Source organism: Protopterus annectens, chromosome 8.part1 (assembly GCF_019279795.1).
Source record: "Protopterus annectens isolate FY-2018-M chromosome 8.part1, PAN1.0, whole genome shotgun sequence".
Classification (NCBI taxonomy): domain Eukaryota; kingdom Metazoa; phylum Chordata; order Ceratodontiformes; family Protopteridae; genus Protopterus; species Protopterus annectens.
In genome coordinates, this window is record NC_056742.1 from 443,376,767 (window position 1) to 443,403,824 (window position 27,058).

At 39.9% G+C, this 27,058-nt stretch overlaps 1 protein-coding gene across 4 annotated transcripts in view; it reads right to left on the reverse strand.

Moving 5' to 3' along the window:
* Positions 1-27,058, reverse strand: part of LOC122810396 (solute carrier family 12 member 4-like) — a 2,349,234-nt gene that overhangs the window by 962,979 nt on the left and 1,359,197 nt on the right. For all 4 annotated transcript variants that reach the window (XM_044081998.1, XM_044081999.1, XM_044082001.1 and 1 more), the window contains exon 13: positions 8,378-8,496. In XM_044081998.1, the coding sequence (XP_043937933.1) occupies positions 8,378-8,496 (119 nt within the window). The remainder of the gene's footprint in view (positions 1-8,377; positions 8,497-27,058) is intronic.

Consider the following 27,058-nt stretch of genomic DNA (forward strand, 5'->3'; position numbering starts at 1 on the left):
GGATGTCAGACCATTATGATTTATTACATGGTGGCTGAAAGGACTACACCTGACGGAGTCTAGGTTAAAAGATGTATGCTTGGAGGAACCAGAAATGGCCACAGCAGAGTTGCCCACCTATGGCTGAGGCAAATTTAGAGCTTGCTGAAAGGGCAAATGCTGTCTGGAAATTTTCTTCTTTTTGGTTGGAAGACAGAAGATCTGAGAAACCCATAAGCTGCTCTACTGTGAAACCAAAAATGATGCCTGAATGCCCGAAGCCCTGTAAGACTGTCAGCAATAGCTGTCAAAGTAAATTTTTCCACTAAAGCGAACATTTGCCCTAGCCCCCAAAAAGTAAATTATCACAAATTTTAGTTAGGAAAAACAAAGAAAAACTTAGTTTTAACAACATTTTTCCACAAAAATAAGTTGGATTTCACAAAAAAAGTCCATAAAAGCACATCTCCTAGCTTTAACTTAATTTCACATAAAAATTCAAGTATCTAAACCACTGAATTTATTCTGCTCCAATTGAGCTGATAATGGTTTGGGTGTGTGCAATATGCCCTTAAGCTCTGGAAGCTCACTGGCTGTTATTTTCTATGCAACATATAACCCATATAAGTTAAGGCTACTTCAGCAGTGGTCTAATGATGAACATCGTAAGACGACTGTTTCTGGACAGGACTTATTACAACTGCAAAGAAAAGCAGGGAAGATAAGCTGGTGTAAATATGACAAAGGCAACTGGAGGAAAGACTCAAAAGATAAAGGAAAAAGCTGCTTAGAAGGGCAGCTAAGCAGTGGGGCAAGACGTATGTTGAAATGAAGCACTTGGTCTGGCAAATGGAGGATCAAAAGAAAGAGACCCAGGGAGAGGTAATCAAGTCAAAACAGGCGATGAAGGTAAGCAAATTAAAGTAGATAAGACAAATATTCACAAATTCCTATAGGAAATCGTATGGTAGTACAGTTTCCATGAGTAGTGCAAGGAAATGTTTGCCAATAACTTCCTTTTCCAGAAAGTGGGAAGCATTGGGTCAACTAGAGTTATTGGACAAGGGAAGATGATAGCAGCTATCAAGAATAAGAAAAGGGGAGAACAGGCACAGATGGGTTCTGACTGTCTTCTTTAAATGGGGTTGGAGGTAATGGAGACTTCAACAGGATTACAGCTGAAAGATAATCTACCCCAAAAGCAATGCTGTGGGATGAGGTTGCAGGTAAAAGGCATACAACACAGGGCAGCCGCAGCTACAAATAGTCAAAGGGAAAAAAGTTCTACACATACAAAGTGCTTCAGTGCTATAAATCATCCTTTGTTTTACTTCACTTTATTTACATTTGCCCTTCCCTGCAAGATGCAATGAGACAGCACCAGTCAGAACCCCCCTCCCTGGGTGTAGGTATTAGGGGGTGTGATCAGCAAGTCCTGATGTTGCAGGACTGCAGTATCAGCATTCAGAAATGAATGCTGATACTGCACTGAAGACAAGTGCTCAAGTAAAGCAATGCACTTCAGTATGTTTTGTTGGCTTCTGAAAGAAAGCCAAAATCAGCTTTCTTGACAACCAGCTATTTGTAGCTGCAGCCACTGTGTTTTGCGGGCATATTGCTAGCAACCTCATCACAAACTCCACCCCAACTTGTTAGCATACGAGAGACAGAGAATGTACTGACTGACTAAGATTAGTGAAGTGGAAGTTGTTGGAATAGGGAGTATTAAGGGACTTGTACGAATAAAATTATCTAAGGTCAAATAAGAGAAAAAAAGAGGGATAAGAGGAAGGTCAGAAGACAGCAAGGCTGGTGCAAGAGACGGAAGACAGGAAGGGTACCCATGAACTTGGAAGAGTAAGAATAACGAGGATTTAGTAAAAGTGAGACAGAAACGGGAGGCAGAGAATACGCAGGTTTACATACAGGTGGGCCTGCTGATGATCCCCAGGTAAGGCTTTAACAAATGAGCTATAACACCTACTGAAGATAAAATCTGACATGTAAAGGAAGGACAATACAAATGACTAAGGTATAGGAAGAAATTCTAGCACTGACAGAAGTGGTTTACAATAACAAACTTGTCCAAATGTGGTGGGTTTGTATAATGGGAGCTCTGGAGAAATGATAAAAGGTAGTGGCGGGAGTAAGAACAGAAATGCAACTGGTAAGAGGATGGGTAACATTTAAAACTGCAAAGCACCACCAGGAGTTAAGAATGGAATTCCAAGAGAAGTGTAAAAATGCAAAGACGATCAACAAATTAACGTTCAAGGTGTGCGAGAAACCAATGTGAAGGCAACCCAGCACAAAGGTGAAACACCAGATGAAAAGGAACAAGAGGTACACATCAAAAGTCACAGGAAGTATGCTGTATTAATCAGCAAGGAGAGATGGAGTAAAGTGCAGTCACCAAGGGATAGTGGGTTAAAGCAGTGTCAGAGGGCTTTATGACGTTAGGATATGGGGACATTTTATACCAAGTGGGAAATGACATTGAACAGATGAGGAAATACAGATGCAACAGATTTAACTGAAAACCAACCAACTGCACACAAACTGCTGTATGCAAATATTTACTTTTTACCATTTTAAGGGAAGGCAGCATTTTAAGAAGGGAAGATGCACAGTATCATGGCTTAGTGAGCTCTGAATGATGCGTCACTGAAATCATCAACTACTCCCCCCCCCATTATCCATATGGGGTCAGGGTGCCACTTTATCGGACGCCATTTCTCTTGAGTCTATGCCACTCTCCTACTTTCCTGGATGGCCATGCCGGACTGTCATAGGTTCTCTCTCACAATCCATCTCTTTGCAGGACACTCGTTTCCTCTTGCCTTCTTCACCAGGTTGTCTTCTGCTTTCCAGCACAAGTGCCTGAACCACCATAATCTGTTCTCTAGGACCTTCTCAACATCTGGTGCTATTCGGGCTTCTGACTGGATGTCTATTTCTCCATCTGTCCCACACTGTGCAGGCTACCACCTGTCCTAGGCACTTCATCATCATTCCCTCCAGCCTTCTCAGCTGCTCTGACTTCACTGCCCAGGTTTCTGTACCATACAGTAGTACTGGTCACACCTTACTTTTCAGCTTTTTTGGCATCCTTCTGTCACACAATACCAGACATTCTGTACCAGGTGGCTGCAGCCCCTCTGATTCTACCTCCTCTTTCAGACCTCCACTCTCCTTACCCACCCTGCCCAGACACCTGAAACTGTTAAACTTGGTCAACTATTTTCATTTCTAATTCATTGTTCAGCTCCTTTTGATTTCTCTCATTAGCTGCCATTACAACGGTCTCATCTGTACTTAGCTTCATCCCATCTGCCTTCATTTTTGCCTTTCATTTCCATATCATTTGCTAAAGTCCTTGTTCTCAGTCCGTCTGTAATGCCACATTGTCAGCTTTGTTGATCGCCTCCCTCCAACCTGTATGCAGATGTAGTCTTATCACCAGTATGAAGAGCAGTTGGCTCAGAGATGAACCCTGATGCACACCCACTCCACTGTAAACCATGTTGTGAGTCTAACCACTGTTTGTACTTGTGTCCCTGGGCCCTTGTGCATAGTCTGCACTAATTCTACCAAGGTTTCTGGGACTTCAAACCATTGAAGGACTATCAAGTTTCTTATCACCTTGTCATATGCCCTCTCCAAATCTAGGAATGCCCAGTTGGACTCATTTCTTCATCTCTAGCTTCTTCTCAACTATCGGTGAGCAGGTATAATAATGAATGCACCGCTGAAATGTACACAGAGTTGTTCTTTAAAAAAATATATATATCTATATCTATATATATCTATATATATCTATATCTATATATCTATATATATCTATATATATCTATATATATATATATATATATATATATATATATATATATATATATATATATATATATATATATATATATATATATATATATATATATCTATATATATATATATATATATTTATATATTACACTGCCTGGATGCAGCAAAAATGAAATGTGAAGAAAGCAGGTGAAAATCAACCAGAAATTATGATTATCCAGCTGGGACAACCTTGTAGCTGTTCAGCAAACAGAAGTTCAAGTTTCTGCTTTAGTACATGAGATTTCTTCCAGTAATTCACTTGAAAAATAAACTCACTCAGAGGCATTTAGAATATGTGAGATACTGGAGGACTATAGTAAGTTCTTTAGAAGTGCATGTCAAAACAAATAAGAATCACTCAGGCATGAGGGATCTCGGGTTGTGGAATCAATCAAATCAGGTTCTACAAGGCCTTCCCATTCATTCTCCCTCAGCCCAAGGCCATAGTGACCACGGACACTTCCCAGTTGGGGTGGGGTAGAACTTTCTGGAGAAAACAGTCCAAGGCACTTGATCCCCAGAAGAGGTCAACTTGCATAACCATGTCCTAGAGATGAAAGCGGTGCTCTTAGCATTGCAGGCCCTCGAGAATGTTCTCCCTTCAGGGACAATTCCTGTTCAGACAGACTATGTTAGTAGTTTAGTACATCAGCAAACAAGGAGGGATGAAATCATACCAATTGTGTCGAGAAACACACAGAGCATGGCAATGGGCAATCTCTTCCAACCGCTTTCTCACAGCAATACACATTCCGGGGAGTCCAATGTGACAAGTTGAGCAGGGCCATTCTTCTACCTCATGATTGGTCTCTCAACAAGAAAGTGACAGAAATGATCTTTCATCGATGGGACCAGCTTTGCTGTGATCTTTTTGCTTCTCCCCCAAGCAACAGATGCTTTGCCCTAATCTTCTCCACAGAGGGACTCACCAAGGGATGGCTCTACTTCACGATTCGCCTCCTGGTCTGCTTTATGCCTGGCTGCCAGTTTCATTATTTCTGAAATTTCTGCAGAAAGCTGCCAGGTTGAAGAGTAAAGGCATCCACACTGCATCTTACTGGCCTTGACAGGTTTGGTTTCCCTTCCTACGGCCTCTTCTTTACCAACCTTGGATTTTTGATCTGATTCCAAACTACCTGTCTCACCACCCAACAGACATGATTCACCCAGACATCTCAAACCCCAAGCTTACAGCCTGGTTTCTCCAATTCCATTCACAGCCAGACAACCCATGTTCTCTTCCCCTATCCACCATATCCTTTTATCTTCCCATAAACACTCAACACAAAAACTCTATTCAAGTAAATGGAAAAGATGTGCTTACTGGGCACAACAAAATTACAATGATCTTTTCTCGGCTCGGATACATAACGTACTTGAATTTTTAGCTTTACTCTTTAAAGAAGGGGCGAGCTCGTCTACCATGAAGATTAACTTAGCAGCAATATCTGATCTTCATATTGGATTTGAAGGTTCTTCAGTAGCGTCTGCTAAACATTGCAAAACATTCTTTACAGGCACTGTTCTTTTGAAATCACCATTTAAAGATCCAACTCCACCATGGTATCTGAACGTGGTACTGCAGGCATTAATATAGTCCTCCTTTCAACCAGCAGCTAAATGTGACCAAGTTTCTTACCTGGAAAACTGCCTTTTTAGTAGCCATTACTTCAGCTACAAAAATTTCAGAAATCCAAAGCTTTGTCTTCAAAAACTCCCTACTTGATTTCTCACAAGGACAGAGTTACATTATGAATCAATGCATCTTTCCTTCCCAAGGTGGTGTCAGAATCAAATATCAATCAGTCCATTAATTTGCAGTATTCTTTCCCAAATTTGCAAACAAAGATGAATATAGGTTGCATTTATTGGATGTTCACAGACAATTATATTTTTATCTACATAGAACAAAATAAATCAGAAAGACAGACCAATTGTTTGCTTCCTTTGCACATCTGAAATTGGGCAAACCACTTGCAAAAGTAACTTTAGCCAGATGACTGATTGTATTTCTTTTATCTATAACAAATTGGTTCTTATCTTAACGAAACCTGTAAGAGGCTATTCAGCTAGGTCCATGGCAACTTCTTCAGTATTTCTATCCAGGTTTTCCATGGATGATATTTGTGCAGCAAGCCCTCATACTTTTGTCACTCATTATACAAATTAGATCTGGCCTTGAGAGGTACAACTTCCTTTGGTTCAATTGTGCTCAGGAATATCCTTCCTTAAAGTCCACCTGGGGTTTTAGGTAGCTAGGGGCTCTGTCACAACAGTTAAAGATCGAAAGAAGAAGCTGAAAACCTTGAAAGAGGTAAAGGAAAAAATACTATGCACTAGTTACAAGCCTAACGACTACCCAATGCACGTTTAAATAACATCACTTATCTGTCAACAGCACTAAGCCAAGGAGACCACATCTATAGCATTAAAGTGGCAAACAGAGTATTCAGATGACGGAGGGGAATTATGGGTAGAGGAGGAGCCGAGTGCCGAAAGATATTTAGAGTATTCAGTTGATGGAAAGGAATTACGGGTAGAGGAGGAGCCTGACTCAAGTCCAAAAAGTCCAGAGCTGCTGTAGTTGGATCAGTACGGATCCAATAGATCTCATCAGTTAAGGACAGATGGAAAGGCAACATCAGATCTTAGCTTTTCCTCTGCATTGCCTTCTGTCAGTCATTTGATTACCCACTCATTCATCCCCTTCCCTATTTCCATAAGGTAACCCTTTCTCATTTCTCAGATGTATTCGATTTACTACTTTACATCCGCCAACCATTCCTACCCCTTCCTCTCTCTCTTTCTCTAGTAACTCTTCTATGGAACGTTCACTAGTTCCTATATCTTCCATACTCTGAAGTGACGTATAGCTCTGTTCTTGCCACTAATTTTATGTTTTTCTTAACTCACCCTAGTACTTAATTATTTTTCTACAATCGACTCTCACTCTAAATTTCCACTCTATACAAAGACTAATAATTCTGTTATTGCCACCCTTAGACGTCTAACTCCCTTTTCACTTCTTAAACTTTAAATCCTCCTACACATAAGAAAATGCCACAACATTTAGTTCAAGAAGCAGTTTACAATATCAAAAAATGGATGGAAAAACAGAATTATGCTTAGCAGAGCTTTATGGATAAGATGTAACTATAATGACGGAGATGGCTTATGCTACAGGGATAGCAGCATATCATCATACAGAGAGGTATGAAGACATTAGAAGAGGCAAATGAGAATAGCTGCAGGAACATATACCATGGAGAGAAGAGAGAAAAGGTCAGGGAGGCATGCAGAGGGAAAAGGAGTAGAAAGCTGAAATATGAGAGAGATACAATGAGAAGAAGGTTGAATGAGAGGCAGGAAGGGAATAAGATGAGATAAGGAATGATGAAACAGGGATAAAGGGGTGTGAGAAAGTTGCAGGGGTCATAACACAGGATTGGAATCCCATAGCTTAGGTGTGAGGATGCATGATACAAGGTCAGTGTAAATAAAATTTCGTTTTTGGAGTTAGTAGGGTTGGCCGAGATTGACAGATACCCCTGAGATTGTACGAGGGGGGCATGTAAAAAGATTACAAGAGTGAGAGGGGAGGATGTCTCAGAAGAACAGGATTTGTTAATTAGTGATCCTAGTAGGAGGTTGGCTCTCACACACTGGAAGCCATTTCGCTTTGGAGAGAGTTAGGCAGTGGTGTTAATTATTAAATAATTATTACAATAAGTAATGACTATTAAATAATTACATTTTCACACTGCGCTACACCTTACCATATTCTAAAGGCATTACAATTGTGATTCAGCCCCTTTTTCTTTTCGCACAGTCCATCTATTTTTCCTTAATCTTCATTCACTACCACTTCTACTTAATTTATACCACAGTTTTATGTAAATATTGCTGACTTGTATACAGACTTTTTTTTTAAATATTGTACCTTTAATGCCGTAATTTTTTACTCTGCTGTAAAATTCTTGTACTTCTCTGCCTTACTCTAATACAAATGCCTTGCCTTCCTATATTACTGAACTGTCTGTTTCATGACCTGGGTTATGCCTCAGAAAGGTCTTCAGACCATTTTACTTATCTGGTTAACAAATGTGAAAACAAAAGTAAATAAATACGTGGGCATCATCTCCTGTCAAAATATGACGACAGAAATAAAGCCCCTGGTACATGCTTTTATGTTTCAATGACTGGGTGTTCAATATGGCAACTATCTCAATCCATATACATATCAAAAAAGATTAGCTTGGATATTATGTAAATCTTGCACTGTGTACAATGTCAATTTATGTTATCGGTCTTCCAGTGACCTGTCCTAGACTGAAATAGTCTGTTACAATCCGCTTACTCAACAGGATTCCAAACTATTAAATTTCACAAAATATTTCTCAGCATTAAGCCTTAGAACACTTTTCTAGAACTTGATTTTCACAGATATTACCTAAAACAACTTTTCATTACAGTCTTCAGTTAAGACACTGTATATTAAACATCAGCTTCTTTCTAATAAGTGCATGTTCCTTACATTGATAGGATAGGTGCAACCATGTCCAGGGAAGCTATAAGTATTCCACATTCTGCCATCAATACCGTAAAAAGAAGAGCCCATGTTGGTTCGCCATTTGCTTTTCCATGGCTAAACACCTATAAGGAGAGTAAAAACAAGGGAAAAAGCAGCATTAAATGTAAGCAGCAGTACAGTGTTTGTCACATTTCATTATTAACTATAATCTTTAGAAAATAATACATTTACATTGAAACAGAACTTGGAACACTTCCATGGCAGGGAAGCTTGTGAAAAGCTGTGTGGCACACCAGTGGAACTCCTGAATATTACCTCTCTGATGGATGTTAGAGATCATGGTTTCATACTACAGGCTGTCAGTCTGATTGGATTCATTTTTTTAACAGGGTCAGTAATGTGTTTTTTGGGGGGGGGGGTTAAGGGGTGGGAATCCTATCACTATACAGCATCTGAGCTTCAGCAAGGCCAGATAAACTATGTCCCACAGGACAAATGTGAGACAAAGACAAGAAAATTAAAACAGATGGGAGTCGCAAAATGGTAGCATGGTCTAGAAATTGGCAGCCTGCCCAGACAGAAAGTACAGTTGTGTAGAAGTAAATTACTATAACAGTGAAGGCTCGAATGATCACTGCTGCAGTAGCCTTAACTGAGTTATATCCACCCATGGGTATAACAGACGGCCAGCTTCTAAGGCTTAAGGGCACCTTCTATGCGACCAAACTGTCAGGCAGCTCAAGCAGAACTGAATAAAGACAAGTTTGGATGGGAAGCCCTTCAGATCTTTACCGCCAGCAGAGAGAGGGAGGCTGAGCCCTAAAAGGAAAATGCTAACAAAAATAAATAAATAATCAAACTCTGCCATAAACACATGAAAAAGCAAGGGGAATGGAGGGAGGAGGCAGCTACTGTAGCAATGATCATTCCAAAATCCACTGTTGTGGTAACTTTACTTACACACCCGTACAATGTCCAACATATTTATCACTGCTGCAGCAGCATTCATTATATGAGTAGACCTATCATAACTTACTACATGTGGGAAGCAGAAGAAAAGTCCAAGAGAAAGGTCCTTGCAGACCTTTTCCAAAAAGCCATAGATGAAGCCAAGACCATGGTAGAGTGGGTCATGATCCTTTCAGAAATTGTTTGGTTGTGGTACCTACAACAAAAGTTAACAACTTTAGACAATCATTTGGAAATGTTCTGTTTTGATATAGGTTATCCATTCCACTTAACTTCACAAGAAATGAGCAAATGATCTGAAAGATTTAGATCTGTTAAGATAGCACTGGAGTTGTCTGTGGACAAAGGTAGAGTTTCCTTTCTCCCTCATCTCTGCGTTCAGGAAAGGAAATGGGGAGAAGGACAGTTCGGTTAAAAATAAACTTGGATACCACTTTAGGCATAAATAAGGATTAGTTCTCAACAAAACCCTCTCCCTGTGGAAAACAAGGTAGGGTTGACTAACTATAAGAGCTTGCAACTTAGATATTCTTCTTGAAGAGGTCACTGCAATCAGTAAAACCGTTTCCTGTATGAAGAACCTCATGTCAGCCAGGTTTGCTGGCTCAAATCCAGCAAGTTTTAGATTCTACAATACAAATAAGATCCCGAGCAGGGGCCACCCTTTCAAAAAGATTTTGACATTAGACTGCACTGGAAGAGGAAGATCCATGGGCAGACCAGCTGAAATGGCCAAAAAAAAAAAACTTTGACAGAGGATAGGAACTTTCAAAAATATAGTAAAACCAGAGAACTACTAACCCTGAATGGGTGCCATTCACATTATTCACACCAACTAGAAACCCTTTTCCATTCACTAATATATGATTTTATTGCCTCCATTAGTACCTGCTGAATGTCCTAAATAAAGAGACATTTTAAAGGAATTAAAACACCATCATCCAGGCAGTCAACTGAAGTGGATAGGTGTCAGGGTGTATCAAACACACTTGTTCTTTTGTGTGAGCAGATCCAGTCTGAGGAAACTTGTGGTAATTGCCCCTGGCCATTTCCAAAAGACTGGAAAACCACAAGTGCCTGACCCAGAAAGGAGTCATCATAATGAGCTTGGGAGATTCCTTCTTAATCTTCATAAGTACCCTGGATATTAGTGAAGTGAGTGGAAAATATGCAGGAACATCCCTGCCATAGAAAAGAAAAGAAATCTGTTTTCCAGGCCTTCTAGTAAGAGAGTCCTGGGACAGTATCTTGTCAGCTAATTGTTCAGACAGGAGGCAAACACGTCTACTTAAGGAAATCCCTACAGATAGATCAAATCTTGCAAGACCCCCTGATCTAATTTCCATTTGTAATGGTCTTTCCTTGTCTTACTCAGCTTGTCTGCCACACAATTATGCTCTGACAGAATGCAGGATGCAGCAACTTGAGACTGTTACATGAAGTTATATCCCAAACTAACATGGCTGACCTGCGAAGATGGTACAACTTGGTTCCTCTCTTTGCTTGCTGATTGTCTAACAACTTGGAGAAGTCCTGTGGACAAAAGATGATGTAGAGTTCGGTGCCTTGATAAGGCCAAGCACCTCTTTTATATTTATGCGCTTGTCTCCGTCTTTGGTGTCCCATGCACCCTGCACTTTTATCCCTCTTGAAACTGCTCCCTAAGCAAATTCCAACTGTTGTGACTGAAGGCTTTGGAACATGGAGTGAGAGGGGAAAACCTGGATTTAGGGATATCTCTTAGATCCACCAAGCAACCTTTCTCTGACAAACCCCCTGAGACCAAAGAGAATTCAGATACCACTGTATCTTTCTCATGTGGAGTCTTGCCAGGGGTATCATAAGAATCACAGAAGCCATGAGACCCAAAATCCTGAGATAGTTCCTTGCCGTGACCAAAGTCAGAGTGGAAATCCCTAGAAATATATCTAAACATAGATCTCTTTTTTCCTGTGGAAGAAAAGCTCTTTGAATTTTGATGTTTGAAACAATCTTGTGAGGAGGAGTCAAGAAAGACTTCTGAATGTTTTCTTGGAATCCCAGCGTTTGTAAGAGATCTCTCAACCAAGACAGAGACTCCGAATACTTAGAAAAAGACTCTACAAAGATAAAGTTGTTTAAATATTTAAAAATATGCATACCCTGTAGCCTGCAATGAAATGTAACTGCAGCTAGACACTGAGAATACTCTTGGTGCAAAGGATAGTCCAAAGGGTAAGACAGAGAACTGATGTGATACAGGCACACAGAACCTTAAACATCTGAAATCTGGTTGAATAAGGATACGATAAGCATCTTTTAAATCTGGTGTCACCAGGAAACTTGAAAGAGGAAGAGGAGATAACAGGTTGTGAAGTGACATTCTGAAGTTGGGCAATATCACCAATTTAGTAAAGAAAGATCCAGAAATGGTTGCCAAGCATTTTCTTTCTTTTATGCTAAAAACATCCTTGAATAAAACCTCTTTTGCACCTGGGAAGGGGGGGAACTAGTTTCATCACTCCCCAAGACAGTATGTGAGGAATGACAGATGGAAGTAAGAGAGTCTGGTCTGGAGAATGAGGAATTACCCTGGAAAGGAAGAATTTCTTTCCACTGCCATCTGTAACCTTAATTAATGATGTTCAGAATCCAACTCTCTGAAACTACCTGTTCCCAAGAGAACAATGGATTCAGACTTACTGAAAACAAAAGGGGGTGTCAGGGTAGGAGGGGGAACAGTCTCAAATAGTCATTTTCATTTATTGGAATATCCTTGGTTTTGGGAGTTTCCATAATTCTTGGAACTCCCTGGTCATTTCATTATAAATGCCTGTTTTACTTGCATTTTATTGAGATGGTTCCTTAATAAAACTGGACTAGGAGTTTGCGAATCCCCTGGAAAATTTGGAAATTGAGGGCTGAAACTTTTTATAGCTGTCCTGTGTCAGCTTACCACTTTTAACACACTTGTTAATCACTTCTGAAGCAGAGGCCAAAAATTAAATCTGTATCCAAAGGAGAATTTCAAATCTCATATTTACCATCATCTGGGAGGTTCTGAGAACACAGCCATGCAAACCTCCTCAAAAACAGTACCAGTTGCCATAGCGATTGAAAAAGTAGCAGAGTCATACACATAACTTTGTAAACAATAAGTGGTGACTTGAACAACAGAAGAAATTAAATCATTTAGAGTAGATTTTTCCTCACAAGAAACTGCAGACAAAACATTCCCCATACTTTAACAAATATTCAAGACAAACCTTAACATAAGCCAGACAACACAAAATTATGAAAATCAAAACTATAGGTGCATACACTTTTCCCATACTTTTTAACACCTTTATTGAATTACCACTTAAGACACAAACCACATTAGCATGCTCAATTTATACAATTCTTATTCCAACATTACAGAAATTGATCAGTTCCTGCCTTTGCTTAAACATCACTCCTCCTCCTCCAAAACATTATTCGGCATGTGTTGTTTCCACACTTTTTTTCTATTTGCTCCTACCTTTTCTAAAGATTCCATTTCCAGTTCTTTCACCTCTGTTACAATAGTCACTACTTCAAACAGTTGGCTTACATTTTGATTTCCATTCTCCAGTAATTGCTTTTCTGCCAGCCAAAAGGCCTTACTATGTCTGGACAATTCAGATCATGCATCCCAATTCAAAAAATCATTTCCTTAGTTACTTCCTATATGCTTGCTCAATAATTCTAACAAGAGTAGCCTGCAGGGAATTCTTAAAGTCTGCTAACTAATTACACTCCCAAAACATATGTTCCCATTTACTGCTTTAATCCCCATCACAGCTCCAACATTTGCCATTTACCTGTGGGGAAAAAATCTGGAGTCTGGTCTGCTTGAGGTATAAGAATACCTATGCAAATGCTTCCAAGCAAAAAATATTTTAGGAGCAATACATGTGTGTACTCCCATTACTTCCTTTTGAATTACTTATCCAATCTCTTACCAATTTTTCTAACCTCCTCTGGTTAACTCCTATGTTTATAGAGCGCTACTTTACATGGCCTACTTTTTAATTTCAGATTCTGTTCTAGATTCAACTAGAAAACTATACCAGAGCAGGTCTCTTTGCCTATACTCCATCAATTCCTGATAGAGAAGCCAGTCTCTAGCCTGCAGCCCAAATTTTTTTTTTGGCTGCTTCCCACTCTATTACCTCTCTAAGTTATTTGCTCCAATACCTTGGTTCCTTTGCTAGTTTTCTCCAGTAAATTCCAGCCCCTCTTGCCAATTCTCTGTATCCCTATCAGCAGAAACTCCTTTCCCCATTTTCGCATGTTGGTTTAGTTCTTAGAACACTTTCAGCTACTTTACAAATATAACATTCTGTAAGGCTGCTATTCTCATTAAGAATTTCCATCCAAAATCCCACTCTCTCTCGAACCCCACCCCCCCCCCGTCCAGCAATTCATCATTCCTTTTCACTTTTTAGTATAACTTTCGGCTTGTGTTACGTATATCAGCCTTAAATGTATAGCTCTAAAAACATCCTTTCAAATGAGGTAATCCTACACCACCTGTACTATTACAAGTATCAACGTATCCTACTTGACTCTTGCCCTCTTCCCCTCCCAGATGCATTTCTTCAGCACTTTATTAATTCCTGTCACAACTTCTTCTCTGGTTGATAAAAACATACCTGGCTTGTATATAAAACTAAAGGGGCTAAAAACATTGTCACTGCTTGTATTTTGCCATCCATCTCTATAAACATGAGCTTCAAGTTTCTCAGCTTCAGTATTTTCATTTCATTTTTGGTCTCTTCCCACATATTCTTAGCTGCCATACCAGTATCATTTTAATCCATACTCCTAAATACTTCATTTTATCATACCATGTCCCCCACAAATATGGGTATTACTGAACCAATTCATATGTCAGGACATGCTTACAAGCTATAGCCTTTGTTTTGTCTTCCTTAATTTTATATCCTGAAAAGATTTGAAACAGTTTTAGAATGTTCCACAAAATTAATTTCTGCAATTAAAACCAACTTTGCTTGAAAAGCCTTTTCAATCATACTCCTAAATACCACTTATGCTCCCATAAATATCTGTATTGCTTATCCATGAGTGGGTACACAATTTACAGCTATAACCTTTAATTTTTTTATCCCAATAGACTTGCAATTATCTCAAAATGTTCCGCAGCACAGAGGCAGATGTCCTTTGCTGGATTTGTGAAGTACAAAATATCTGCAAATAAAGCCAACTTGTGACTACCATACAAATTATATCCTTGAATTTCTGGGTCCCGTATTTCCTTAGCTATTGGCTCTAAATGTAATACAAGTAAAGGGGAGAGTATACCCCCTGCCTAGTTCCTCCAGACAGCTTAGAGAGGAACCCTCACACTAATTTTTATCTCTGATCCCTCAACATACTCTCTTAATTAATTGCATTATTTTATCAGAGAATAAAAAAGCTTCCATCACCCGGTTCATAAAATCCCAGCTTACTCTGTCAAATGCTTTCTCTGTATCAAGACCCACCAACAGCAGCATTTTCTTACTCTGCTTCCTTTGGGTTATCATTGCTCTATTAGTGCTGTCAAATGATTACCTCCCCTCCACATAACCACACTGATGCATACATTTTGAAAACACTTTTGGTATCTGTTTAACTGTTACAGGCAAACACTTTATAATCATGATTTAAAACTGAAATGGGCCTATATGAAGCCTTGTCTGATGGCTCTATCGTTTTTAGGTATTAAAGCCACCACAGCTTTCTTCCAGGATGTCGGTTCTTCCCCTCCATTATTATACCGTTAAACAAAACCTTGCAGATCTTTATCACTTTTTTCTCTCCTTGCGTACAGACTTATACAAGAATACCATCCATTCCTGGAGACATTTCCCACAGACAGGTAGTACATCACTGTTTTTATCTCATCTCTTTCTATATTATATGTTAACTTTTAACCTTCGTCTACCTTTAACCTTGGCATAACTAAGTCTTCAATAAATATTTCTCTGTGCTTTTTCTTGATTTCCACATTCCATTGTTTTATTCAAATTTTCATAAAACTTCTGAAATATCTCTAATAGCTCTACAGGCTCTTTGGCTATTTTTCTTGTTATAGGTTCCTTAAGTTTAACTATGACCCATTTTACTTTCTGTTGCCTAAGTCTTGTAATTAAAATTTTATGCGCTCTGTAGTTATCAAAAAAGTTGCTTAACAGCAGTCTTTCTGAACGTATGCATATTATCTACATACTTTGTTATTCTCTCTTTAGTACTCTGCTCCTGTTCTGTGGACTCCCTCTTATTCTGCAGAAATTAAAGCTTTATCAGACCCCTAAATAACTCTTACTTCGTAATCATATCTTTAATTTCTAACCTATTTTTAAACTCCTTTCATTTTATTCCATTCATTAGTTATAGCTTCTGAAGAAATCTCTTATCTAACAACTCTCAAGCAATTTCCGCTACCCATGCCTTAAATTAATCTCCTTTTAACAGGTAGGTGGGGAAGTGCCAGGATCTCATTTGTACTTCACTACCCTGCATTTTCTATCTTAGTTGTAACTGGTATATAATCTGAAATAGTTACTGGATGTGCATCAAAGCTGTTCATTAAATAAACACGTTGCTGTGAAACAATTTCTTTCTAAATCTAGCCCAATAATTCTACCTTTGAGAATAGATAACTTCTGCCCTAGATCCATGCTACTAAATTCATGTCTTCAATACCACATATTTTCTTAAATTTCAACAGAAATCTACCCTCTTTCATTATATATTTCCCCTTTAGGTCCCACAGATAATTCCTTGCTGTTGAAAATTAAACTCTAGTCCCTACCCATAAGTAATATTCCCTGATGAGAGCAGATTTCTCCCAAAATGTTCTTAGGCTCCATAATAGCAGTTTTAGGTGGAATATAAATACATGCCAATGTAATCTGCTTCCCTTGCCAGTAGCCCTACTACAAATCTACCATTACTGTTTTTTCCCCACTTCTATCACTATTGGGGCTTCTCTAGTAATTAGTATTCCCTTTTCCTTCGTCTCTGAAACTCTCAACATCCCTCCTGAAATCCTTTTACCAAATTCACACACTCCTTTCCTACAAGTGCGTTTCGTGCAGCATTGCTATTTGCATTCTGCTTTTCCTAACTCAATAGTCTTTCCTTTTTGTCTATAACTGTGAGGCTATTTAAGTTCCAAAATAACATGTCTGGCGTAGCCATAATAAGTTACAATTGCCACCTATTATATACAACAGCTTTTAAATGTGTATTTCCAGCTTGTGTGTTACACACACCCACTAATATTTGGCTGATAGTTTATACGGTCATCTCCATTTGAACCTATGTCACATTTTACAAGACCTTTTATTTTAAAGAAAACCTACAAAAATAAAATCACATACTCATAACCTACTGACTTAAAATACACAAACTATACACATCTTCAAATAATGAAGTTTAATCTTCTGAATAGGAACAAATGTCCCAAATCGACAGTTGCTCACACAGGCCTAACCTAAAATTAAGGTTAACCATGCTACAACATGTTACAACCAGCGATTCTACTTACAATAACTGCTGTATGTTCTAGTCTCATCTTTACTCCCCTCCCAGATGTTAAAACCAACTTGTATTTTATAAAGAAAACAATACAGTTTTAGTTACCAGAAAAACTGCTATCGCTTATTAAGTAATTTCAAACTTTTTTTTATTGAACTGCTTTGCCCAATATGCAGACCTCTTGATTTATTGATTTTACCTTTTGTTGGCTCGTTTCCATGGAACATAACATCAAAATGTAGAGGTGTACTCAGCTCCAGATTTCTCAACAGGCACAGAACATTTATTTGCTTAAAGAAAACTATTAAATTGTGGCCCCTCATTTTTTAAACCCACATGCTTTCACAAAAAACTTGTCATTAGATTAAGCCAAGGGCATTATAGCAAATGTTCATCTATGCAAAAGCAAACATTTCAATTCTACATATATTATAATCAGTGCACTTTTATACCACATGCTCCCACCCAAACAGCCTAAGATTAAAACCTAACGACTTGCACGTTTTTGTCCAGCTTTTCTTGTCCTTTTACACTGTAATGTCTACATTTCTTAAAACTAAAAAAAATCAAACAAAAATCACCTGTTTACTTTAGCATCTATATCACATACAACAATCCTTAAAAATACTTTTCTATATACAATTAAATCATAAAACATTTTATACACTTAAAAAAACTGTTTTACTTTACTTTTTCCCTCTTTCTCCTTCCTTTTTGTCCTTTTAGTGTTCTTCCAAATATTAAATGGCATGAAGTGGGGCAGATGCCTGCCAGTTGTAAAATATGGCTAATAAACTAGGGTGAGCAAGTTGTCGGAGTAGATGATGTGCCAGAAGTCAGAGCAGATGGTTTTGGATCTGTAGATTGAGTAGGAGGACTGCTTGAAATAACTATCAGATCCAAAGACTTAGGATCCTAAGTTTTTCTCTTCAGATTCAATGAAGTGGGATCCGATGATCTGCATATTTTTTGTGGAGGCTCCAAGGATGATCAAGTGTTTTGAGTCTTGTGTGGAGACCTTTTTCTATGCTCAGGCAGAGCCTTGAAGGATTTGCTGGGGGACTGACCATGGGGAAGGAAGAGGAGGAAGGAGGTAACAACCCTTTCAGGACTAACTTATTCCTATCTGCAGTAGATCTCGAGCTAAATGCAGAATAAATGGTACAGTTTGCACCATGGCATGCTGCCCTTAAACAACAAACGCACTTGTGGGCATCCGAATTTGGAATTTTGTGCCCACAGGAAATGCATTTTTTAAACCTGTAGGCTTCTCAGCCACAGTTCTACAAAATAAACGGTAAAGAAAAAGATACTATATATATATATATATATATATATATATATATATATATATATATATATATATATATATATATATATATATATTGCAGTAAGGGACTACCAACTATGGTAATGAAAAACTGAAAAATACCCTTTTAAACTGGGTAGGAAGGAAAAGAGAAAAGGAAAGAAAGTACCAACAATGGTAGGTAAAAAAAATACCTTACTGAGGTAGAAGGGCTAAAACAGAAAAAAACGAAATCTAAGAGGGAGGAACCATATCAATGTATAGTAGAGAGAGAAAGACGGTTTCTAGGAAAAACACTTATAAAAACACTCAATAATAGTTTGAAAAATGCTCAGAGAGGATCAGTGTTTGTGCAAGATAGTGGCAAATGAGACCTGAGGTACTGAATGGACTAAAGCATTATAGGTAGAGGGAGGAGCTACAGAGTTGGATCCGAACTCTGGGAAATGTGGCAAAGTCTGATCCAAAAAGAATGAAAAGTACATCAGATCCATTAGTAATGGTCAAACTTGTTGCAGAAAATGCACTTGATTGGGTACCGGCAGTACCTAGAAGTACTATTGAAGGGATAAGTTCTCCCATAAATATTTATAAAATTAATATTTGTTATATATAATGGTTTATCAGCCAGCATAAAAACATAAAAGTTATCAGAGACTTTTACATTATACAGAGGGACAAGGCAAGCATGCCCATTATTCAAGCCTATACTGGCTTTGTATATAAAATACAGTTGAGTAAAATCTTACCATATCAGGTGTCTTTTTCACTGTTGCAGTATTCATCACCTCTGGGATCTCCTGCAAAGGAGAGCCCAATGTCTGTCCAGCATACCAAGGCCTTAATTACCCAAGAGTCTCGTATAACAGACCTGTGTTCCCTGAGCAAGCATACTGCATAAATGTGGCATAGGAATACTCCTAACCCAGAAATGAAGTGTCCCACGAGAACCAGAACCACTAGTGGAAGAGAATACATACAGCCAGAAAAAGAAAAGGAAGGAAAAGAGAGAGAAGAACCTCTCGGCCAGAAGGAAAATACCACCCCACGGAAAAAGGGAAAAAGGAAGAGGGGGCAGGAGGCAGGGAGGAAGTGAATAATGCAACAGTGAAAAGAAGAACATCTACTGTTACAGTCAGATTTTACACAACTGTACTATGTCCTTCCTTATCACTGTTGCAGTATTCTTCACCCCTGTGGGCATACCTCTCAACCTGGAAATATCAAAAATCTGGACAAAGACCCAAGAAAAATAGGTACAAATCTGTACACTAATTAACGTAAATTTTGCATACATAATTATGTAACCCCATCCACCCCAATAGAATTGCAGGATACCAACTTTCAAACACAAACTGAACAGGCAACCAAAATATGCCCCCAGAGTCCCCCTGCAGCCATTCCAATGTCCCATCACTTGGCTATTTTGCCCCATTTACCATAAACACTGTAATGTGCATACTGCTTTACTTCTACAATAATTTGGATTTAATTTAAAACTTTTATTTTACATTTTAAAGCACAAACACTAATAGACATCTGCTAAACAAAGCAGTACAGTCTCACAATGAAAACCAACTTAGCATTAAAACCTCTCTGCCCTTGAAACAGCACTGAAACCCATTTTCAAAGAAAATGCATCTGGCCAGTGGTGGATAAAGATTACCTTTGGGCTGTTTTCAAATCACAGGCCCCTTGCGCATGAAATATACATGTGTTCTTTGATATACCTTGTATAATATACAGCATACTTGCTACAGCGGGTTTTAAATTTATTGTTTTGAACATTTTTCCAGTAAGCAATGAAAAAACCATAAACCAATAATGACAAAACTGCCCAATTCAGAACATTTCCATCATAAAAGTCTACTCAAACTTCTACTGTCCACCAGTATCAGTAAATATGCACAATCTCTGCAGAAGTAAATGTCATCTTAATTCCAAATTAAAGCGATCTGTAACAAATGAAGAGGTTGCTGCTAGCAAACAACTTTAGATTTCATTGTTTCATCTACAAGTAAAGTGTCTGCTGCCCTTGAAGAATAAATTGCCTATGTTACATTAAAAAAAATAAGCTAGTAATATTTCAATAATGAATGGATGGCAAATTGATAACAGGTTCATGGTTACTAGGTATCTCTGCCAAAGGAAGGCACTCTCAGGACTGCAGCATCCACCCCCTTAAAAAGTACAACATAATACAGTATCAGCAATCCATCTATATACTGTGGAAGTAGAACCCACAGCATTCTGCAGCAAAAGCACGTATACTACCTGTTGCGCTACTAACACAAGTAGATGCTGCATAAGCAGCACTAAACTTGTATTTGCCTGAAGATCTGTGCAGCACAAGAAATCAGGAAAAAGCAAAATGTACTGGGGGATGGGACAAAGGTCCAAAACCAGGGACATATTTTAAATGTTGCTTGTATAATCTTTGAAAGTTGCTAGAATAAAATGTTTCTCTACCATGTGTTTCCTGAAAGACAGGAAGACAAACTTAAATGGCCATCATTATTTAGTGAATTCAGTTCCTACTAATTTGCCAGAAAACTGCAAATTTTTTTATTTAACATTTTTTACCAGGAGAGTCTAACTTGGAACAAAACCAATTTTCAGCAGAGGTTCCAGACACATGTTTTCCCATCATGGGAGGTAACCAGAGCACCCAGAAAAACCACGCAAACACAGGGAGGACATGCAGACTACACACAGAAGGCACTTTAGCAGAGAATCAAATCAGAGAACCTCTTGCTGTGACCAACACCACTACCGCTGCACCACTACACCACCTAAACTTTAATAGGAACAAACCAAATGTATGAACCAAACATTCCAGACATTCTGTGAAAACTTGTACAACTGAGAGCTACAACTCATTCAAATCAGAAGTGGTGGTATGGGTAGAAAACATTGGCTCTTGCTCCTTGTACCTAAGGTACAGGGTTTGAGCCTGAGGAACCCTAACCACCAGGTATATCTAACTGGGGCATTTTACATAAAGACACACACACACCAATGCTATTACCTTGTCAAAACAGACCTACACACTCAATTCACTTCAGTGCTATTACCTTGTCAAAATGGACCTACACACACAGTAATTCACTTCAATGCATATGACTTGACCTGGTTAATTCAAATGCTGCATCAACACACTAATTCCCTTCAATGCATAACTTGTCAAAATGGACCTTCACACACAGTAATTCACTTCAATGCATATCAACTTGTACAAGTTAAAATGGAGTACAGACAGTACAGTTTTGTACCTACCATAAATGTAGATGTTGAGTGTTGACACTGCTGCAGTCATTACACTTGGGTTATCCTGCTGTCAGGCTATTCCGCAGTTGGCCAGAGTTCCAAAGCCTTGGTCTGGCGTCGGTTGCTGTCGCTTCTTCCCCGATGTCAGTGCGCTAGGGGTATACAAGATGCATCAGACACCATTTTCTTCAGTTTTTCTTGCCTCAGATGTCAGGTGTCCCCAAGAAGGTAGGCAATACATATTGCTAATAAAAAATATACATATAAAAATAAAAGCAATACCTTCAGTTACAAGCAAATACACCACAAAGGTTGTATAGGATAGAAAGGTATAGATAAGTCCAGCTAGTTCAGAGGGGATGGAGGGAGGGTAACCTGGACTGCAGCAGTGTGAACACTCCATCTACATTTATGGTAGGTACAAAAAACTGTACTATGTTCATCATGTTACACTGCTGCAGTCATTACACTTGGGTAGAATCCCAAAGCTAAGGTTGGGTGGCTGGTCTATAAAGAGTTAGAATTGGCTATGAGGCCCTGCAGAACTGCAGTGGCAAATCCTGCTCTGGATATAGAGTAAAGAGGCAGGTGGTAATGCTTGGTAAAGATGTGCACTGAACTCCAAGTTGCAGCCTCCAAAATTTCCTTGGTAGGTACTCCTCTGAGAAAGGCTGTTGAAGTGGCTGTTGCCCAGGTGGATTGAGGCCTAATGTTATTTGGGACTGATTTTCCATGCTGTGTGTAGCAGTAATGAATACAGTGTCCTATCCATTTGGATATAGTCTGCTTTGAGATCGCCTTGCCCTATGATCCTGCAGCATATGCTACAAACAGTTGCTCAGTTTTCCTGAAAGCTTTTGTTTTGTCCAAGTAGAAGCGTAGCTGCCTGTGTATGTCCAAAGAATGCAGAAGTTTCTCCCCTTTATTCTGGGGGTTTGGATAAAAAGTTGGCAAATGGATGGTTTGGTTAAGAGCCACGCTAGATACCACCTTTAGCATAAAGGTAGGGTTTGTCCTTAAAGAACCCTGTCCTGATGAAAAATTATAAAAGGTTCCACTGCCATTAATGCCTGTAGCTCTGAGACTCTTCATGCTAAAGTTACTGCCAGGAGCAGAGCTGTTTTCCATGATAAAAATTTTAGATTGGCTGCATTGGCTGGCTCAAAAGGTGGCAAGGTTAGTTTTTCTAAAACAAAACTGAGGTCCCAAGTTGGTGTTGGTGCTCTCTGGGGCGGTCTTATGTTTTTAGCCCCTCTGAGGTACTGCTTTAGCAAGGGATGAGAGAATAAAGGAGGATCCGTGTTGTAATGTGCTGAAATGGCAGAGGCGTGGATCTTAATTGATGAGAAGGATAGACCTCTGTCCAGCATCTCAGTTAAGTATTGTAAAATCTGAGGAATGTTTGGAACAAGAGGGTCAAGGTTTTGAGCCTGGTTCCAGGCACAGAATCTCTTCCATTTTTCTGAGTAAGCTTTCCTGGTGCTAGGCCTCCTGGCCTCCAAAATGACATCCATAACAGCTTTAGAGAGAGGTGTTGCCGGTTTGACTAATGAATCTGCCATGCAGCCAGGTTTAGGGTTTTGAGCTGACCGTGCAGGATCTGATTGTTTTGTTGAGTCAGAAGGTGTGGAATTTGAGGCAAAATCCATGGTGGGCCTTGAGCTAAGTTCCTTAAGATAGGGTACCAGTGCTGGCGTGGCCAGTCTGGAGCAATCAGGATCATCTGTGGTTTTTCTTCTCTGGCTTTTATCAGTACGTTTGAAAGGAGAGGCAGTGGCGGGAAGGTATAAACCTTTAGGTTTTTCTAGCTGAACAAAAGAACATCCACTTTCCATGCTTGTTTGCGATAAGTCCTTGTGCAGAATTTTTGTTATTGGCAATTCAGTGGGGAGGCAAAAAGATCTATGTCTGGGCATCCCCATTTTTGCGTTACCATGCTGAATATTTGTGGATTCAATTTCCATTCGTGAGGGTCCATGATATTTCTGCTTAGACAGTCTGCCAGAGTATTTTTCTTTCCTGGCAGGAATTGTGCTTGCAGGTGAGCTTGATACATTAGAGCTGTGTTCCACAAGGTCATGGCTTGCCTGCATAGGGGATAAGAATGAGTGCCCCCTTGCTTATGTACCACATTACTGTGGTGTTGTCTGTCTTTAATAATAATTGTCCTGGATGCAGAAGGCCCTTGAAAGCTGTTAGGGCATTTTGAACAGCCATCTCTTTTTGATTGATGTGAAGATGCATCTGGTCTGTGGTCCACTTGCCCTGAATGCATTTTCCTGCCACGTGTGCTCCCCATGCATAATCCGAAGCATCTGTTAGAGTCTGCCTGGCTGTGGATAGGGTAAAAGGCTGACCCTTGTTTAGGTGACATGCCTGTGCCCACCACTGAAACTCCTGTTGTAGGCAGGGAATCATTGGTATTACTGCTTCTAAACTGAGTGTGTTGAGTCCAAACACTTTTTAGGTACCATTGTAATTTCCTCATATGCAGTCTGACATATGGTATTAGTAGTATGTAGGATGCCATGAACCCCAAGGCCTGCAGAATTTTTCTTGCAGGGAGATGGGACATTTTTGCCAGTAGTTGAAAATATTGAGTTAGTTGAACTTGTTTGTCTGGCGTGAGGTAAGCCATCTGGGCCGTTGTATTTAAGCTGGCACCCAGGAATATAATCTGTTGTGAGGGCACTAGTTTTGACATCTTTTCGTTTACTGTGTACCCTAGAGAAATTAGTAACCTTTTTACAAATGCCAGATGCTGTAGAAGAATGTCCTTTGTCTCTGCTTGAATGAGCAGTCGTCCAGGTATGGATATATTTGAATTCCTTTTTGTCTGCAAAATGCAATTACTGGTGCCAGGCACTTTGTGAAGACCCTGGGCGCAGTAGATAAGCCAAAGGGCAGTGCAGACAATTGGTAGTGCATTGTACCAGCTTTGAATCTGAGGTATCTTCTGCAATTTTGTCTGATAGGGACATGCAGCTATGCCTCTGAGGCCCAGAGTAACAAGCCAAGCCTTCTTGCCCAGCATGGGTAGAAGCTGCTGTAATGTCAACATTTTGAATTTCGGAATATCCAAGTAAGTATTTAGAATTGAAAGGTCTAGTATGGGCCTCCAGGCCTTGTCCTTTCTGGGGACCAGGAAGAGTCTTGAGTAAAATCCTTGTCCTTATTCCTGTTGTGGTACTTTTTGAATAGCTCTCATGTCCATGAGGGCTGAAATTTGTCTTTGTGCCTCTGCCCATTGATTTTGTGGCAGGTCTGGCATTCCTTTTAGCCTTGGTAAAGTATGAAAGTGGAACCTGTAAACCTTGAGACACGATATTCAGAACCCATTTGCCTTGGGTGATTGTTTGCCAGTTTTAAGAAAAAAGTGCTAGTTTTCCCCCTAAGGGAGCTTCCAAAAGGGAAGTGCTTGGCGTACGAAGGGGAAGGTCATTGTGACCATTTCCTGTAAGGTTGAGACTTGTCCTCACCTCCTTTTGGGGTTGAGGTGCCCCACTGTCGTCATCTGCTTGAGCCTTGGGGTTGAGATCTGCCTCTTGGGCGTCTGTATCTGCCTCTCTGTGGCCTGTCTGACACTGGAAAGGACCAATTCTTAGTTGGCCAATTTCTGCTAAATCGAGGTGGCTGTACCTGTAAGAAATCCTTGACAGTTTGCATAGATTTAGCTATATCCTCCATTTTCTTTAACACCTCTTCTGCCTTAAACACCAAACAAGGTATCATGCTGTAAAGGAGCATCCAATAATTTTGCCTTAACATGATCAGGTAAACTCTGTTCTTTTAACCAAGCATGTCTTCGAATCACAGAACCTGTAACTGAGGCTCTACAAGAGGCCTGCAAAGAATCAAAACCACATTGTAGAGTATGTTTTCCCACCTGTTCAACTGCATGCAATCCTGCATTTCTTTACAATCAGGAGCTTCTGAGCTTGCAAGCATTTTCTGTTTTAACTGAGCCATTAAATATTGTTGGTACTTAAGCATGTGAAACTGGCAATTTAAAGCACTTACTGCTAAAGTTGTAGAAGTGTATACTTTCTTCCCCGATCTATCCAAAGCTCTGGAATCTCTGTCAGAGGGTACTGGATTTTTGCAATGGAAGCATTAACCCCTTTTGGACCCTGGGAAATAGTTTCTGGATCAGCCGAAGGGTTTTTATAAAGAAACTTGTGAGAGTCAGGGACTCTAATATCTATCTGACTTGGCTGGTGCAGGGGGCAAAGAACTGGGAGATAAGCTGGATTCAGAGAACACATCATCCACAATAACTAGCACAGGTGGAATAGCCAAGGGCCTGTGCTGAGGCAATAAAAGAAAATCCCTGAGCCTTTTCTTGGATTCTGAGTAATCCTGACTTTCCCAATGGAAATGCTCCGTCATGGTATGTAAAGTTTCCCCAAAAGAATAATCCTCAGGAGGAGAGGGTAAAGGGATAAATTCTTCAGCATCAGAGTCCTCAAAGGGGGGTAGAGAGTATCCCTGATCTGAAGAGGAATCGGAGGAAATGGAAACCTGATCAGAGAAATCATAGCCTGTATCCTGCCTAGGCCTTTTCTCAGGAGGGGGAATGGGAATCCCCGATTAGAGTAATGAGGTCTTCGACCATTTTAAGCATCTGTTTCTTAGGCATGGAGGACTGTCCAGGAGAATGCTGTACTTGTTTCTTTGTCTTTAATGGTACTTTTGTCTTGGCTGTTGTTTTAATGGTAAGTTGTGAAGGTCTGAAAACACCCTCAGAAGCTGATGCCAGCTCAGCTGCTCCGGACCTATCTGAGGGATTAGTTTCCGTAGGTCCACTACCTTGAGTTTCCAGAGGCCTAGTTGTCTCCACGTGGGAGTCGGAGGCGGCCTGTGGCTCTGAAGTAGCAGGTGTCAGGGGCTGCGAAAGCACCTCACTGAGAACTGGCGAACAGGCAACTGGCCTAGAAGAGGTTTCGTCGTCAGTTTTGGACCTCGGATGACTGTCTTTATCCTTGTCCTTGCGTTTTTTTGGTATTGCGGTCATCGGTTGATCTGACGGCATAGTATAAGTGAACCTTCGGCCAAAGTAGTGCAAAGCAAAATCAAAACGTCTTTTATAGTGCGTTTGTTAAATCTAGCACCAAACCGACAACCTGTGATATCGTGATCAGGGCCTAGGCATGGAATACAGTAAGAGTGGAAGTCCTTATGAGGTATTTGCTTCCCACAAGAAATACAATTATTAACTTTTTCTGACATCGGTCGGAGGCAAGAAAAAAGTTTCCTGAATGGGGTACTTAGCTTTATTGAAGACTTCGGATCTGAAATTCGACTTCGAAAATCTCAGGAGTCGGCCGACCGACACTTGCGAACTGCTTCTGCTTCGGGCACCGCGCGGCAAGAAAGACTGAAGAAAATGTCGTCGGATGCATCTTATATACCCCTGGCGCACTGATGTCAAGGAAGAAGCAACAGCAACCGACGCCGGACCGAGACTTTGGAACTCTGGCCGACAGCAGGACCGCCTGATGGCAGGATAACCCAAGTGTAATGACTGCAGCAGTGTAACACGATGAACACCTTCACTTCAATGCATATGATTGGAGACCTGGTTAATTCAA